The sequence below is a fragment of the Pieris napi genome, chromosome 13 (assembly GCF_905475465.1).
Source record: "Pieris napi chromosome 13, ilPieNapi1.2, whole genome shotgun sequence".
Lineage (NCBI taxonomy): Eukaryota > Metazoa > Arthropoda > Insecta > Lepidoptera > Pieridae > Pieris > Pieris napi.
In genome coordinates, this window is record NC_062246.1 from 7,674,891 (window position 1) to 7,688,723 (window position 13,833).

Here is a 13,833-nt window from a genome sequence, read left to right on the forward strand (position 1 = left end):
ATTCTTCAAAGGTTATGGGCGACTTTCCAACTTTCTTAATTTAATAATATTAAAAACTACTATCTAAAGCAATGTATGTGATTTGGAATGTTATCATACTAAACATACTCTGGTATTCCAGGACTCACACGCGGGGTCTTTCGTTACTCATAGGTCAAGAACTATCAGCTATTCCGTATCGTTAATTTACGTGGGATATATAAATTTTCTTTATCATATAATCTATACTAATACTATATAGTTGAAAAGTCGTCATTTGTTGGTTTTGTTGAATGAGCTTTTACTTGCTGTCTCGAATAGAGGAAATATTTTTGTGTTGGAGTGTCCATTTATATATAGTTATACAGAATATTGCGGGCACACTAATAATTATTTTGTTTGATAAATTTACATACACACATATACGGGGGAGGGGGCACACTTAGTTATATATTATATCCGTTTGTTATATTTAAAATTATCCTTTCAAATTTCATTTAAGCCGTAATATAGGTTTAGTGTTAACATTATTTTTCTATATTTTATAAATTTTCACTATATAAAGACATAATTAAAAATTACAATTAAACATAAGAAATTGTCATAACACTAGCAATAATTAAGGGGAAGACACTCTGTTCTAGTATACTATATTTATCACATAACATAAATTATTAAGTAGGAAATAGGCGGCCTTAACGCTAACAAGATCTCTTCCAGGTAAGGAAAATTAAATATTAAGGATAAAGTGCCAAAAGTGCATAACTGAAGTAAGAAAAATAAAATAGATAACCATTTATACATATAGTGTTTATAGGTAAGAGGACTTTAGTAAATTCAAAACCAATTAAAAATAAACGTGGTATGAAAACTCAATATTTTATAAAAAATTTACGTCGAAATCTTTCTCTTTATACCAGAATTTTTAACTTTTAAACCTACCATGGAGTTTATGAATTCTCGAAGAAAAAGGGAAATCTTATCTCCATACAAGCGAATAGTAGATACGTGTATTACGAAACTTGTAGTTTTACGTAACCGTTTGGCCCGTAAAGGAAGGCCGATAGGAATGTAGACTAATGCAATCTTATTAGTAATTGGTCCATTTAGTTCAAAGATTTCTGCAGGAATATGAAATTTTAATCTATCTTAAGGATTATTCTTTAGATGAACTGCAATCCTCTCAGCAAATGATATAAAAAAAAACTAGGACGTAAAATGTGTATGCATTACCAGATTTATGTTAATCAAAGCCACTGGACGTATTCGAAGTGTGATTAGGCATCAATGGTTTTTACTGTATGCGTGCTTAACCCCCAAAAACAACAGTCATATCAGGCATGGACACTCAATTTAGTGGGTGCGTTGCCGGCCTTTGATGGTGGAGTATATATATACATCATAAAGAGGGCGAAGTAGATGATGACTCAGTTCCAGAAGCTTGATCACCTACTTTGAAGTATGATAAGGAGATATCTGATCCAATTCTGGGTACTTCTCTATTTTCAGATATAATTGTTTCTAAATAATAAGCGTCACCTCCATGCTCTTTGTTTGCATATTATTAATAAAACTTAAATATGCAAAAAATGTAAAATTATTTAAATAAAAAATGTACAATATTTCTTAAAATTTTCACATCTTTGTCTCGAAAATGTGACAGTGCAGCGGACGTTGCAATCACTTAATTATATTATACGATAATTGGATCGTCTTTAAATGATGTCCTATTGACACGTTCATGAGCGTAGCGGAATTTCATTATTGATGTTGAAAATGAAAGAATATCTCTCGCCACTATTGATTCACTAGACCACTACAATATTGACTTTGAAGTTAGCTTTATTAACAAAGAAATCCTGTAGGTAACATGAATTTTATCCTTTTGAGATCTTTAAAATTCCCATACTAATTTCTAATCAAATATTGTATGAAAGGTGAAATCACTGTGAAATCACTGAACGTAACGTAACGTAAGCAAACTTTCTCGATATGATTTTTTTACAAAATCTACTATCAAAAGTAATTAACATATACCTACATTAATAATATCTTAAAATACGATGTTTTGTATATATGATACATTCCTTTAATTTTAAGATAACATAGACCTATGTTATGAAATATAATAATCGTAACACACTTCATTCTTATATATACTGTATTTAAGCGTATTCAAAGAGGGATTATGGGTTTAGTCACATTCAGAGCGGCTGATTTATTGGCTTTGCGTAGAGATCTATCTGCATCTTCTGCCCCATTTACTATAGACATTGTGCACAAGGGTTGTTCAGATTGCAATTGAGTTTTTTTAATCGAAGGCAGAATACGAGATTCCATCCGTATCACCTCGACTTCCGTTTACTGAGGGTCCTTCAAAAAAAGAGCGTATCAAGACTCAAAAAGCCGGCAACACACTTGCGAGCCTTCTTTGTGTGTGTTTCCAGCGGTATCGTTTTACATTGGGTAAGCTTGTTGTCTGTTAGATCTGTATAGATATGTATAATAAAAATTCTGTCAAGTCAAGGGTTCTAGATTTCATTTTCTTAGATTTTATATGAATAGTAAAATATGAAATCGTATTGTAGATGAAGAAAACTACACTTAAATAACAAAACTTTCAAATACACTTTCAGAATCGCGTCTGTTTTAAAATCTTAAAAGCATCTACTATTTTTTAATTCGCGTCTCTCGTAACTGTAACCACAGTGCATTATCCACTTGATATTTCGTTTATTAAGGGCTCGTCACCTGCCGGGTCAAGGTTCAATGCCCGGCGCTGCTCTAATCTTCACAATCAACACTTATTCGCATAAATCATTGCTCTTCGTCCGCTCTTAATTGCTTAGTCAGCCGAGTAGAATGAGATTTTAATTTAATTTAGGTTGATGTAAGTCTGTTATGGTTTCAAAGTAATTTTTAGATTCAGTAAAACCTTGGTATTTGTATTGACTAGACATATAATGTATTAGCAATTTTCAGTATTTACGGAATAGTAATCTCGTCACATATACATTATACATAGATATAGAAAGGCATGGGAGAGACGATAAAATATAAAATAATCATGGTTTTGCTCTGTGCTTTAAGAGTTTGATTTATTTAATACGTTTATTCTGTCGGTCCCGAATTCGGTTAATAGTGGACATATGAATATTTTGGCATGGAAAGAACAAATGGCTCATTCTTAAAAGGCGGACAACGCGTTTGCGATGTGTGTGTCTATGGGCGGTATCACATAACATCAGGTGATCCTCCTGTCCATTTGCCGCCAGTTATAAAAAAGAAAAGAAAACCCTATATGTTTCCATGTTTTGGCTGATGACAGATCGTGTATGTGTTGATTCAGCATATTAGAAATGAATAAAGATAATAATCAATCAATCAGAAGTCGAAATTTATGTACCTACCTCAGGCACAATTAAGAAGTTTCAGGAATTTATTATATTGTATTTTCAGCGATATAATGTTAATCAAACTACTTAGCAGGAAAAATATTTTGAGAACACATATCCAATGGGTTGCTTCACACAAAATCCTTTGTTAGTTAGTAACAACAATGGCTCCCATAGTAATGAACGGTAGATATTCAAGTATGTGTGCTTCAAATGATTCTAAAATAGTATTAGTCACGATTGGCAGGTCATTTTTTGGTATTTTTAAGTACTTCCAGAATAAGTTTTATAAACAGCGCAATTATCATACAACAAGGGCATATGTGTGGGAACTCTATTGTGTTATCACATTGAACGGTTAAAGAGCGCGGCTCCAATAACATGAACCACTTAGATACAGATCATTGACCGAGCAATAGACAATGTAAGTGTAAACTGGGAATATTTGTTTTAAAACAAATTAATTGACATTTACTTTTTGTAAACCTGGTACTATGTTATACTTTGATTATATATAAATAATTTCAGAGCACCTATTAGAGACTTACTAATACGAATAAAATAATATATAACAGCCTTTATCATGCAATATATTCAAAACCTTAAATACTATTATTGCGATAAAAAAATTAAATAAATAAATGTCTATGAATAAAGTCCAAATACTATTTTTTTATATACATATTTCCAGTCTCTATATATGATTTCCTTGGATCAACCCCCTCATTGGTGGGTCAAGGCCTCCTTCGGTCGCTTCCAATCCTTCTCCGCATTTTTAACCCATCATTCCTATTGCTTTACTGATAGATCCAGAGCAAAATCCAAGAGCATTAAATATCTGATAATGATTAGAACTATGTATTTTAAAATGGTAAAAGTTAGCCCAAATTTCAGGACTCATTACACTGTTGCGTTATAATCTGTGACTACGGACAAAAGCGACCAACTCACTCTATATCAACTGTAAACGCGTAAAAAAACGCGTTGACAAAAAGCGGTCAAGTGCGAGTTTCAACGAGGCATTTATTTTAATGAATAAGGAAAATTATGTTCGAATAACACTACCTTCTTGAATTTTTAATAAATCTGCGAAAACCGCGTTTCATTTAGTCACTATAAAATATTTAATTAATGCCTTTTTGGCAAAAATATTGCATTGTTTGTACTTAGTTCGTATTATTGTTATTCGTCTTAGGGATTGTGGGGTACAATAAATTAGAAACAAGTCTTACAGTTGGTCTACTACTTAAAGTCTGGAGTGGTTAGCAATCCAATTATTCTTCAAGAACTCGGGTTCATTGTACCTAGGGGATATGTGCGACGGCAAAGACGGTTGTTTGCGATACCAAGGGCCAGAATGCACCTATGTTGGCTGTTGCGCCAACTGAATGCTTACCCCGACACTATCTTTCAAATATGTGCACAGATTAAAGTAAAGTAAACGTGAAAAAAAACATTATCCTATTGACTTGTTAGTAAAGTGTATGTATTTTTGTGATCTTAGTTCTTTGGAATAGTCTTAATAGGCTACCTTGATGGTTTAATAAAAAATCAAGTTAAGAAAGTAGGCTTAAAATTACTAAAACGAGTCAACACAGTGCCAAGTGAATGCTCTTAGAAAAACAAACCTAGATAAGGGGCACACTTACAAAATCAATATTTTAGTATTGTGTCCCATAGAGAATAATAATCTTGTAGAGTACTTGAATTGGAAGATGACATCCGTAAAATTTATTTCAAGTGTATTTGCAATGAAAAATGATAAGGTTGAGCCTGATAACTTTTGTCACAAAACATTATAATTACTATTTCTTGGGGTTTTATAGTCAAACATATTAATATATCTGATATTAATTAATAATATTTTTAATATCGCTAAAAATTCAATTTCACGTTGATACAACAATAAGTATTATTTCTGCTGAATTAAGATATTCTCGTACACAGGCCTTGAAAAAGACGTAGACGAATCACGGGCGTACCTTATAAGGTTTATAATACTATATTATATATGCTATATGGTTGCGTCATTATACTTGAGGTTGCAAAACATAGTATTATATTGTCATAGTAAATGCCAGCCTCGCACTATTATTAACATTCATTCGACACTATTTTAATTATGTTACATGAAGTAGCAATCTTTAGATAGTTTTATTTGATTTTTGAAGCTTGATACACTTTATGCTAAGCTTAATGTATGTTGATCCCGGGTTTGATCACGGTGAAAAAATATTGCGATTTTATGGTAATTGGAAATAAATTGGTCCCATTCGTGATTTACCGAAGTTATTTCTTTTTAACTTCGGTAGTAATTTCAGTATGTTGAAATTAGATATTGAAATAATAATTTTCAATTGTTACGTAACATTTATAAAACACAATTTGTAGTTAATCACAGCGAGACTAAACCCTTTAATAAACTTAACATAAAATACTAACTAATACCCCGGAAATTTCAGATAGTTGCACGAAAATAACCAGTATTACTTTTCTCGACCTGGTTAGCAATGATAAAAGTATTTACAAATTATTCGCCATCTAAATATTTTAATCCAAGTTAAAGATAGTCCAATATGATGATAATATAACTAGCGCTTAATGTTATTGGTGCATGAAAATCCTAATTCTGAAAGTAGACGAAGATTTACTGGAACACAAAGCTTATCCAACAAATATATTCTCCTATTCCGGAGTCGATAGAAATTGTCACAAAAGAAAGATAACAAAACACATATATAGTCGAACTAAACTTATCCAACTTCAAGTCGCTCAAAAATATTGCTACGTATTAACATAATTTAGAAGCTATTATAGAATAGACAGAACCAGTTACCCTTGACCAATTTTTAAGGGCCGTTTGTAAAAGTTACGATTAGTTCACTGTTGGCTTAAACACTTTGCAACAGTGGTACTTTGTTTAAGTAGGGCTTACAAAACCATATCCATAGCAGCTTTAAAGGATGCACAAAGTTATTGTTTTTTTTTTTAAAAGCTTTAATATATTTATGCGTAAGCATCTAACAATAAACATACAGGACACAAGATTAAACATCGACTAACATCCTTTGGTTTATTTAAGTCAGTCACAAAAGGCTTATTTATTTATAGTTTACCTAAAACGTTCTTAAGAGTCTTCAATCCTGAAAGAAGTGAAATGTTTAGTATGTACATACAAAATATCTCATTCAATACAAATTAAAGTGATTAGACTGGCAATAATTAAATGTACATAAAACGTAATCGAATTAAAACTACTCACAAACCATATTAAGAGCTTTAGTGCTGTGAGTTAAGCATGATAAAAGTAGGTGTGTACTATTACGTCACACTGGAAACCTAGGTCATCGCCCGTAAATAAACAGAAATATATAAAGTTTATGCGTTATTTGTTTGTGACAAAACCAACTGGGACAATACTGAGAGTTAGTATGCTGGATTTGACTTTGATATTTACTTTAGATTGTTAAAAATGTGATTAAAATAAATAGTTAATCTACAACGCTTTATGGGACTTTGAAATGGAGTTTAAAAACTTAATATTTAAGTCGAAATCACCAGCTCTTGAATCTGAATTAATCTTTTGATTTGACTTATTGATATATCCGTTTTATACTACTTATTAGAACGAGACTTAATTCGAGATTAACTTTTCATTTGATTATTACGAAATATTATTAGATTGGATTTATAAAAGATGCCATGCAATGTAAAGTTATACACCGCACGCTAACTTTTTGTTTTCGACGTGCAGATATTCTTGAATAAAATAAAAATAAACTAGTCTCTTCCATACAACAAAGCTAAATCATAGATCATAGATCACAAAATAGTTTATCTCTGACCTCGACAGCCCACGAGTTTTTCTACCTAGTTATTTACTCAGTCAACCGAAGTAGGTACTTGATGACATCATATTACCTGCGGTATTATGCAAGCTAAAGGTACATATTATGGCAAATAAATAAACACGCTTTCACAAAAGACCTGTTGTAAATAATTTATCATCAATTGTATTGGGAACTTTTGGGTCTCTCAGCCCTGAAGTCTTGTGTTCGTACTTCGGTTGTGTAATATTGAATAAAAATCATTGTGAGAAAACTCTAATCTAATCAAAAACGGCGTGTATCTCAGAAGGCTGATCACCTTCTAGTCTATAAAGAAAAATCATCAGACATCTGAAATTATAATCTGTGGGCAAGAGGTTTTTTTTAATTGGAAGTTGTCTGCCTCCTCAGATGTCAAGAAGTTTGGATTAAAAATAGAGAATGCTCCCTGGCCTCCGACGCGTCTGGTCGTAGCATTCTCTATAATTCTTTAAACTTATCCCCTTATTCATAACTTTATCTTATCGCTTGAATGCTTGAATTGCATCGCGTTACGACCTAGACGTAGTTTAACAGTTTAGTTAATAATAATAGTATAACCTATATAAGTTATATAAGTAATCTATATATGTTACTTTAAGTACAAAAAAATAATTCTAATTGGTGAGGAAATACTTCAGTGGGCAGCTGGTTCCACATAGTGGTGGTGCGCGTCAAAAACTGCCTAACAAAACACTCAGTGTAAAATACTTTTAAAAAAGCAGGTTACATAAGTTATTAGTCAATGGGCGGTCTTATCGCTAACAAGCGATTTTGTTATTATATTAAAGTCTTTTTAGAGTTCTTTAATTAAGGGGATACGATTTTAAGTGAAAAAGGCAACAAAACAAAGTCTATATACTATAATAGTATGTGTTTTAATGTATAAATAAAATATCGATGAAAATCGTTTCTGATTTCAATTTTTGTTATCGACAATACAGCTGTAACCCACTTACTTAATTTAATACGGTTCCAATATACCATTGATAACAACTACGCTGAAATTCTATTATACTTATGATATAAATATAAGTCAATTGAACAGAATAATAGCTCTCTGGATTTATAGCAAAGAAGTAGGAAGCACTGTTATCCATACATATACAGGGAGGGAATAAAGCAACAGCAAATTAAAAATTGCTTAGTTTTTAAATACCAAGAATAAGTTGAAAGGAAACGTGATATATTCAAGGCAAAGCTTCTGACACGATTGATATTTCCTAGATTTTTCTAAATGTTATTTGACTCGCTCCTATTAACAACTTCGCATGCCAATTGAAACCGCAAAGGATTCTTTGATTCTCTACGCATATTTACTTTCTGTGTCACAGCAGAACGTAATTGAGAGTGCACATGTGTCTGCGCATTTACTTATAAACTTACCTGCTTCTTACATACAATTTCAGCAGTCACCAGCTAAAAGAACTTTAAAATCTTAGTTCCTATTTTATTCAAACTTAACATCTTCTATTGTTTCTTAAAACTAGTCTTATTTTACTAGACATAGATATTGTGCGATAAGTTATAGTTGCTAGCTATAGGTTGATATAATTAATACGATGTCACCTAACAGGATAACAACATACACATTATAATCATCAGATATATTTTCTTGCATGGTGGGTTTTACTTGTTAATGCAATTTAAATATTATATGAAGGTCACGGTTATTCAACAAGAGAGGGGATTAATTAATAATAGACTATTTTAGCATTTACCATAGAGTTATAGTCTCTAACACATAAAAGTGATTATATGTATTTTGGGAAAATTAAATAAACAATAGAAGTTAACTAACTTCATCGTTTGGTTAGTAAAAAATATACTTCAAAAATATGATTCTTCCGTTTAAATAATCGAAAATTAAATAATTTAACAAGTATAAATTAATATTCCACTGATTTCATATTTGATTGTTATGATTACTGATAATTAATATCAAATTAATATTCCACTAATATATTTATATGAATTGTAACCAGTTGCACCGCTGTCTACCAAAACGAATCCTTGTGATGAGAGATTTAACTCCACCCATGCTCTAACAAAATATTTAGATTTCAGTTATTTTTATTATGCATAATAGTTATAAAAATCTTTTTTCCAAGCATTCCTTCCCTAGTATTAATTGTGTTTTTCATTTAACTATTAGTCAATATAGGTACTCTTCTAATTAATAAGTACAAACAAGAATTAATTAAACTTCAAAAAGTATTCACGGAAGGGCACTGACCTCTTATAAAGGTGCTTCCCGTGTTTGTTTCGTGATAAGACAATAGTTAATCTCTAAGAGCAAGTTGAAGGATGCCATTATACACTTAGAGAGGTTTTATTCTATCTTGACAAAGACACCTTATTGTTGTTAAGGCTTTAATGCAATCTTCACCTGGATCAGTCGCAGATGACCGCAAACACAAGTTATTTTAGATACATATTACCTCATACCGATACTATATTGAAGTTGTCGTTGGGTACAGAAATAAAGAGTCCTTTAAGTCAAGAGCTTTCTCATTCTTCATCGGATTCTCGAATCCTCAAGAATTTTAAGTTTCAAGTGCGTCTGCTATCTTTTAACATCAGCTCTGTTTTCGATGAAACGTTTTTTCTTATATGATATTAATTTGAAATTAATTGTAACAACTTGCATAGTACGTCTACAGTGGCTGTTGTTATATAACATATTACTCGTATATGAACCTGGTAGGTTAATTCAAATTCGGTATTCATAGATTCAATTATTAACAACTAACTTCCTATAGCAGTTTATAAACTTTAAAATAATATAGTCCCACAAAACTAGTGTGAACTAAATTGTATTATAAGTAATCATTGTTAATTATCAATTAGAATTACTCTCAATTAGTTAAAGTGAAAGTAATAGTTACGTAATTTACTATCATTAATAGTTTAATGGATCCTTAAGTGTTTCATTAGGGATTGATGAAATCGTGTATCAATTATTATATAATAAGTTTCAAATTAATAGCTGTAAGCTTGTTGAGTTACGTAGAATAAATAAAATAAATAAAAAGAGAAAAAATAAAAATTCACTGAGATTCGAAAATATATATTTAAACTTTAATACATAGATCTTAAGACTACTCTCAACTAAATGTATCAAAAATATAAAAATAACTTACAGATAAAGTGATGTTATAACTTATGATTATATATTGCATGCAAAAACTCAAAAATGAATATGGATTTTTTACATAAACATTTCTTTGGCATATTGTAGAAAACCTATTATTATGGCGATAACGAAAAAGCCTTCGAGACTCATAAAATATATTTAATTTTTTTAACAATTGGATGAACAAGGCGCCTAGTACCAAGAAACATACAAAACAACGTAAACTTTTGGTTACATTCTAGAACTTTCCGAATCTTAAACCGTGCGCACATTGTGTAATAAATTCTATAATATATACTTAACGATACAAAAATTGTTCAAATAAGTTATTTAGCAATCTTAGGACGGAATTACATAACACTTGTCTGCATTATGTAGGACGCGCCGAAAAGTGTTGTGAAACACAAAGATGTATTGAATAGTAAATTTTAGTTGCTATAACTGTTATGAGGTCGCTTCACACGGGGCCTCCCAAAAGCTGTTATCCATGAACAAGCATTGTGTAACATCAATGATCACTGTCGCTTTGATCGATGTGTGCATTGGAGTTTGACCTAAATTCTCATCTCAAAAAACAGGTAACTTTGATACTTGAATACAATTGTGCGTTAAGGCCGATTTACATTATCTTAGTGTTTAGGAGAGTGCTTTAGTACAACTTGAAAGGCAAGTTATTTAGCGTAGCGTTTACTAAAGCAAGTAGTGTTTACATGTTTCAACTAAAGTAATATCCTAAAGCACTCTCCTAAACACTAAGATAATGTAAATCGGCCTTAAACTCCAGTAACGATAAGCATTATATGGGCATATGTATAAAGTTCATATTTTATTGAGTTCACATTTAACAGTGCGTCAGGTAATGAATCAGATCTTAAGTAGGAAGGAGTTTATTAAACCCACTCGAGATCCTCACATGGCCTATGACCCGCCAAATTGACCCTAATATGTAAAAGTGACAATTACATGAGAATTTTGATTAAATGACACTTATAAGAATTTAAATCATATGATTGTATTAAATGTTACATTAAGTAAAGGAAGTCGAGGGCAACGGCTAGTACAAGTAACTAATATTATGTAACTTAGGTTTCACATTCGACACGTCTTACACATTTTAAATACAAGTAATAATAACATCTTAAATAATCATTCGCATACAATGTTTAATTTATAAAAACGGCAGTATGTATTTGATGAGTTTGGCTGCCAAACTTAATATAATATAATACTTTAAATATGGTAACATAATTTGGAATGTCTTACACTATATGGGGTAAAGATGTCTAGAATTCCTTAATCAAGGAAACGAACTTTAACCCCTTAAAGCTTTCATAATAGTTCCGAGAGGAGATGGGGATAGCAATAGTTGCTTAAAAACTCATACTTTAATTGCCATTGAATATTCTGTATTCAATATCTGAATTGGATAATTTGGTTACGACAATATGACTCGAACAGTAGCGGGTCACCCTGGTACAACAAAGAGTGACTCACAAGGAACAAAGTGAACTCATTCAATAATTTCGAGGCTTTAAATGTATACATATAATTATGAACACGTATATGTTCCTTTTGTCTCCTCTCGGTTCAACTAAGAAAGCCATCTAAAGCCGTGATAGAGCCGATTTCCAACAGAAAAATGCTCCAGGCTCGGCTCGACTCGACACAATCGGTGGATTTTTACTATGAAAAAATTCGGTTAATCTAAAGGCAATGAGGCGACAGACGAATCAATTCTATATATACCTAGCAGTAAGATGTCGGTAGAGGACTGGAATGGAAAAATTTCACATATGACAAATGAACACAAATTAATTTCCCACAATGCATTATGCATTGAAATAGCGAGATTGGAAAACCTTTGATAATATTAGCTACACAAAACCAGTCCTATGGCACAACTTTTGAAGGTCATTTCATACCCTTTGAAACCTTGCCTGACCCATCCATATTGCCTCCATCACCCCACTTAGCATTCAGTTTCCCCCTCTTTTCGTTCCGGCAAATAGTGCTCGACTTCTCTCAGCGAATGAAATAGCCTGTAGGCGAGAATTACCCCAGCGATCTCCACCAATGATATCAACAGCGACGCTCCAGCAACGGATGAACAGATAATTTTAGTGTATACAGCAGCTACCTTACCACAACCTAGTCTTTCATTAGCTTCCTTATCGGTGAATTCACAAGTAGCTCTGTAATAGCTGTCCTGGCAACACGTCAACGGAAGGTCGTTCCTCCAGCTCCTGTAATCACGCGCATCGTTTGCCCCACAGCATCTCAATTTCCTTTCGATCCTTCCGAATGCCTTGAAGACATCAGGGTTTGACTGAGAGTTGTAATATCCATCGTACACTGTGTCCTTGATGAAACGGTCTGTATGCTCTCCATCAACATAGACGAAAATCAGAGTGGCAGCAATTGCTTGTCCAACAACGATGAGCACCATAAATAAGCCATAAATACCGAGTAATCCTCTGCTTTCCTTGTTAGCGCCGCACCATCCACAGAATGACACCATCATCACAAACAAACCGAGGAGTATAAACAGCCATGGTGCCACTTGAGGCCAGTAAACTCGATAGTCCAATAAGTAGTGGTTGCTGTTTCGCAACGCTACGAATTCGGACAGTTGCACGAAGAACCATATTCCCGTGGCAGCAGTCACTAAACCGAACACCGCGTATAGCACATTCACAACATACAGCACACCTTTAATCATCTCCTCTTTGCCCATGGTGACGTGCGACGTGTCTCGTGGTTTGGAACGGAATGGAAACCGATGCAATCATGCGAGGAAATTTATAAACTCGCGCGCACCTAGATTGAAGCTTAGAATAAGGCAGTTAATACTGTACGATACGACGACGACGGATTTGTAATTCGAAATATGTCATTAATCGGCAAAAATATTAGCTAACGTTTTTATTAATTAATGGATACTTAATTAAATTACGAATAATTTGTTAAAGGTAGTACAGTCTCAGACTAACAGACTAAATTACTTTTAAATATTAAAAAGGATTATCATTATATTATATATTTATATAATTTTAGATTATTATTAATGAAAATCTTAATTTCAACAGTTTTTTCATTAAAGCGTTCTTTAATTTTTGCTTTCCTAATATGTTTATGTTATTATATTCATTAGTATTAATGATTCAAAAACCATTTTTTATGTCAGTTATAAGATATGTTACAAATAATCTGTAATAAGCTTATTACTTCAATAGCTTATTAAGTCTTACTATACTACATTATATTGCTTTAAACAAGAAAAAAGGTTATTGCGAGAGACTTCCTCAATGTAAAATCTGTATAATTAAATAGCAACAATAAACTTATTAGTCACAAGTCGTAGGAAGTAAAAATAAACTCGTATGCATATCGTATAAAAGTCGTGCGCTATAAAAGCTGTCACGTATACGTGGTTTTCCTGGCATAGCTTAAGACACGA

The 13,833-nt window shown here is 32.2% G+C and overlaps 1 protein-coding gene across 1 annotated transcript; it reads right to left on the reverse strand.

The window, feature by feature from the left end:
• Positions 1 to 10,294: 10,294 nt before the first annotated feature.
• Positions 10,295 to 13,161, reverse strand: LOC125055066 (CD151 antigen-like). Its single transcript, XM_047657278.1, has one exon. The coding sequence runs from the start codon at positions 13,108 to 13,110 to the stop codon at positions 12,346 to 12,348; it is 765 nt and encodes a 254-aa protein (XP_047513234.1). The 5' UTR covers positions 13,111 to 13,161; the 3' UTR covers positions 10,295 to 12,345.
• Positions 13,162 to 13,833: the final 672 nt, after the last annotated feature.

Excerpts from the sequence above, each read along its gene's own strand:
- LOC125055066 (XM_047657278.1), bottom strand. The coding sequence starts at position 13,110 with ATGGGCAAAGAGGAGATGATTAAAGGTGTGCTGTATGTTGTGAATGTG.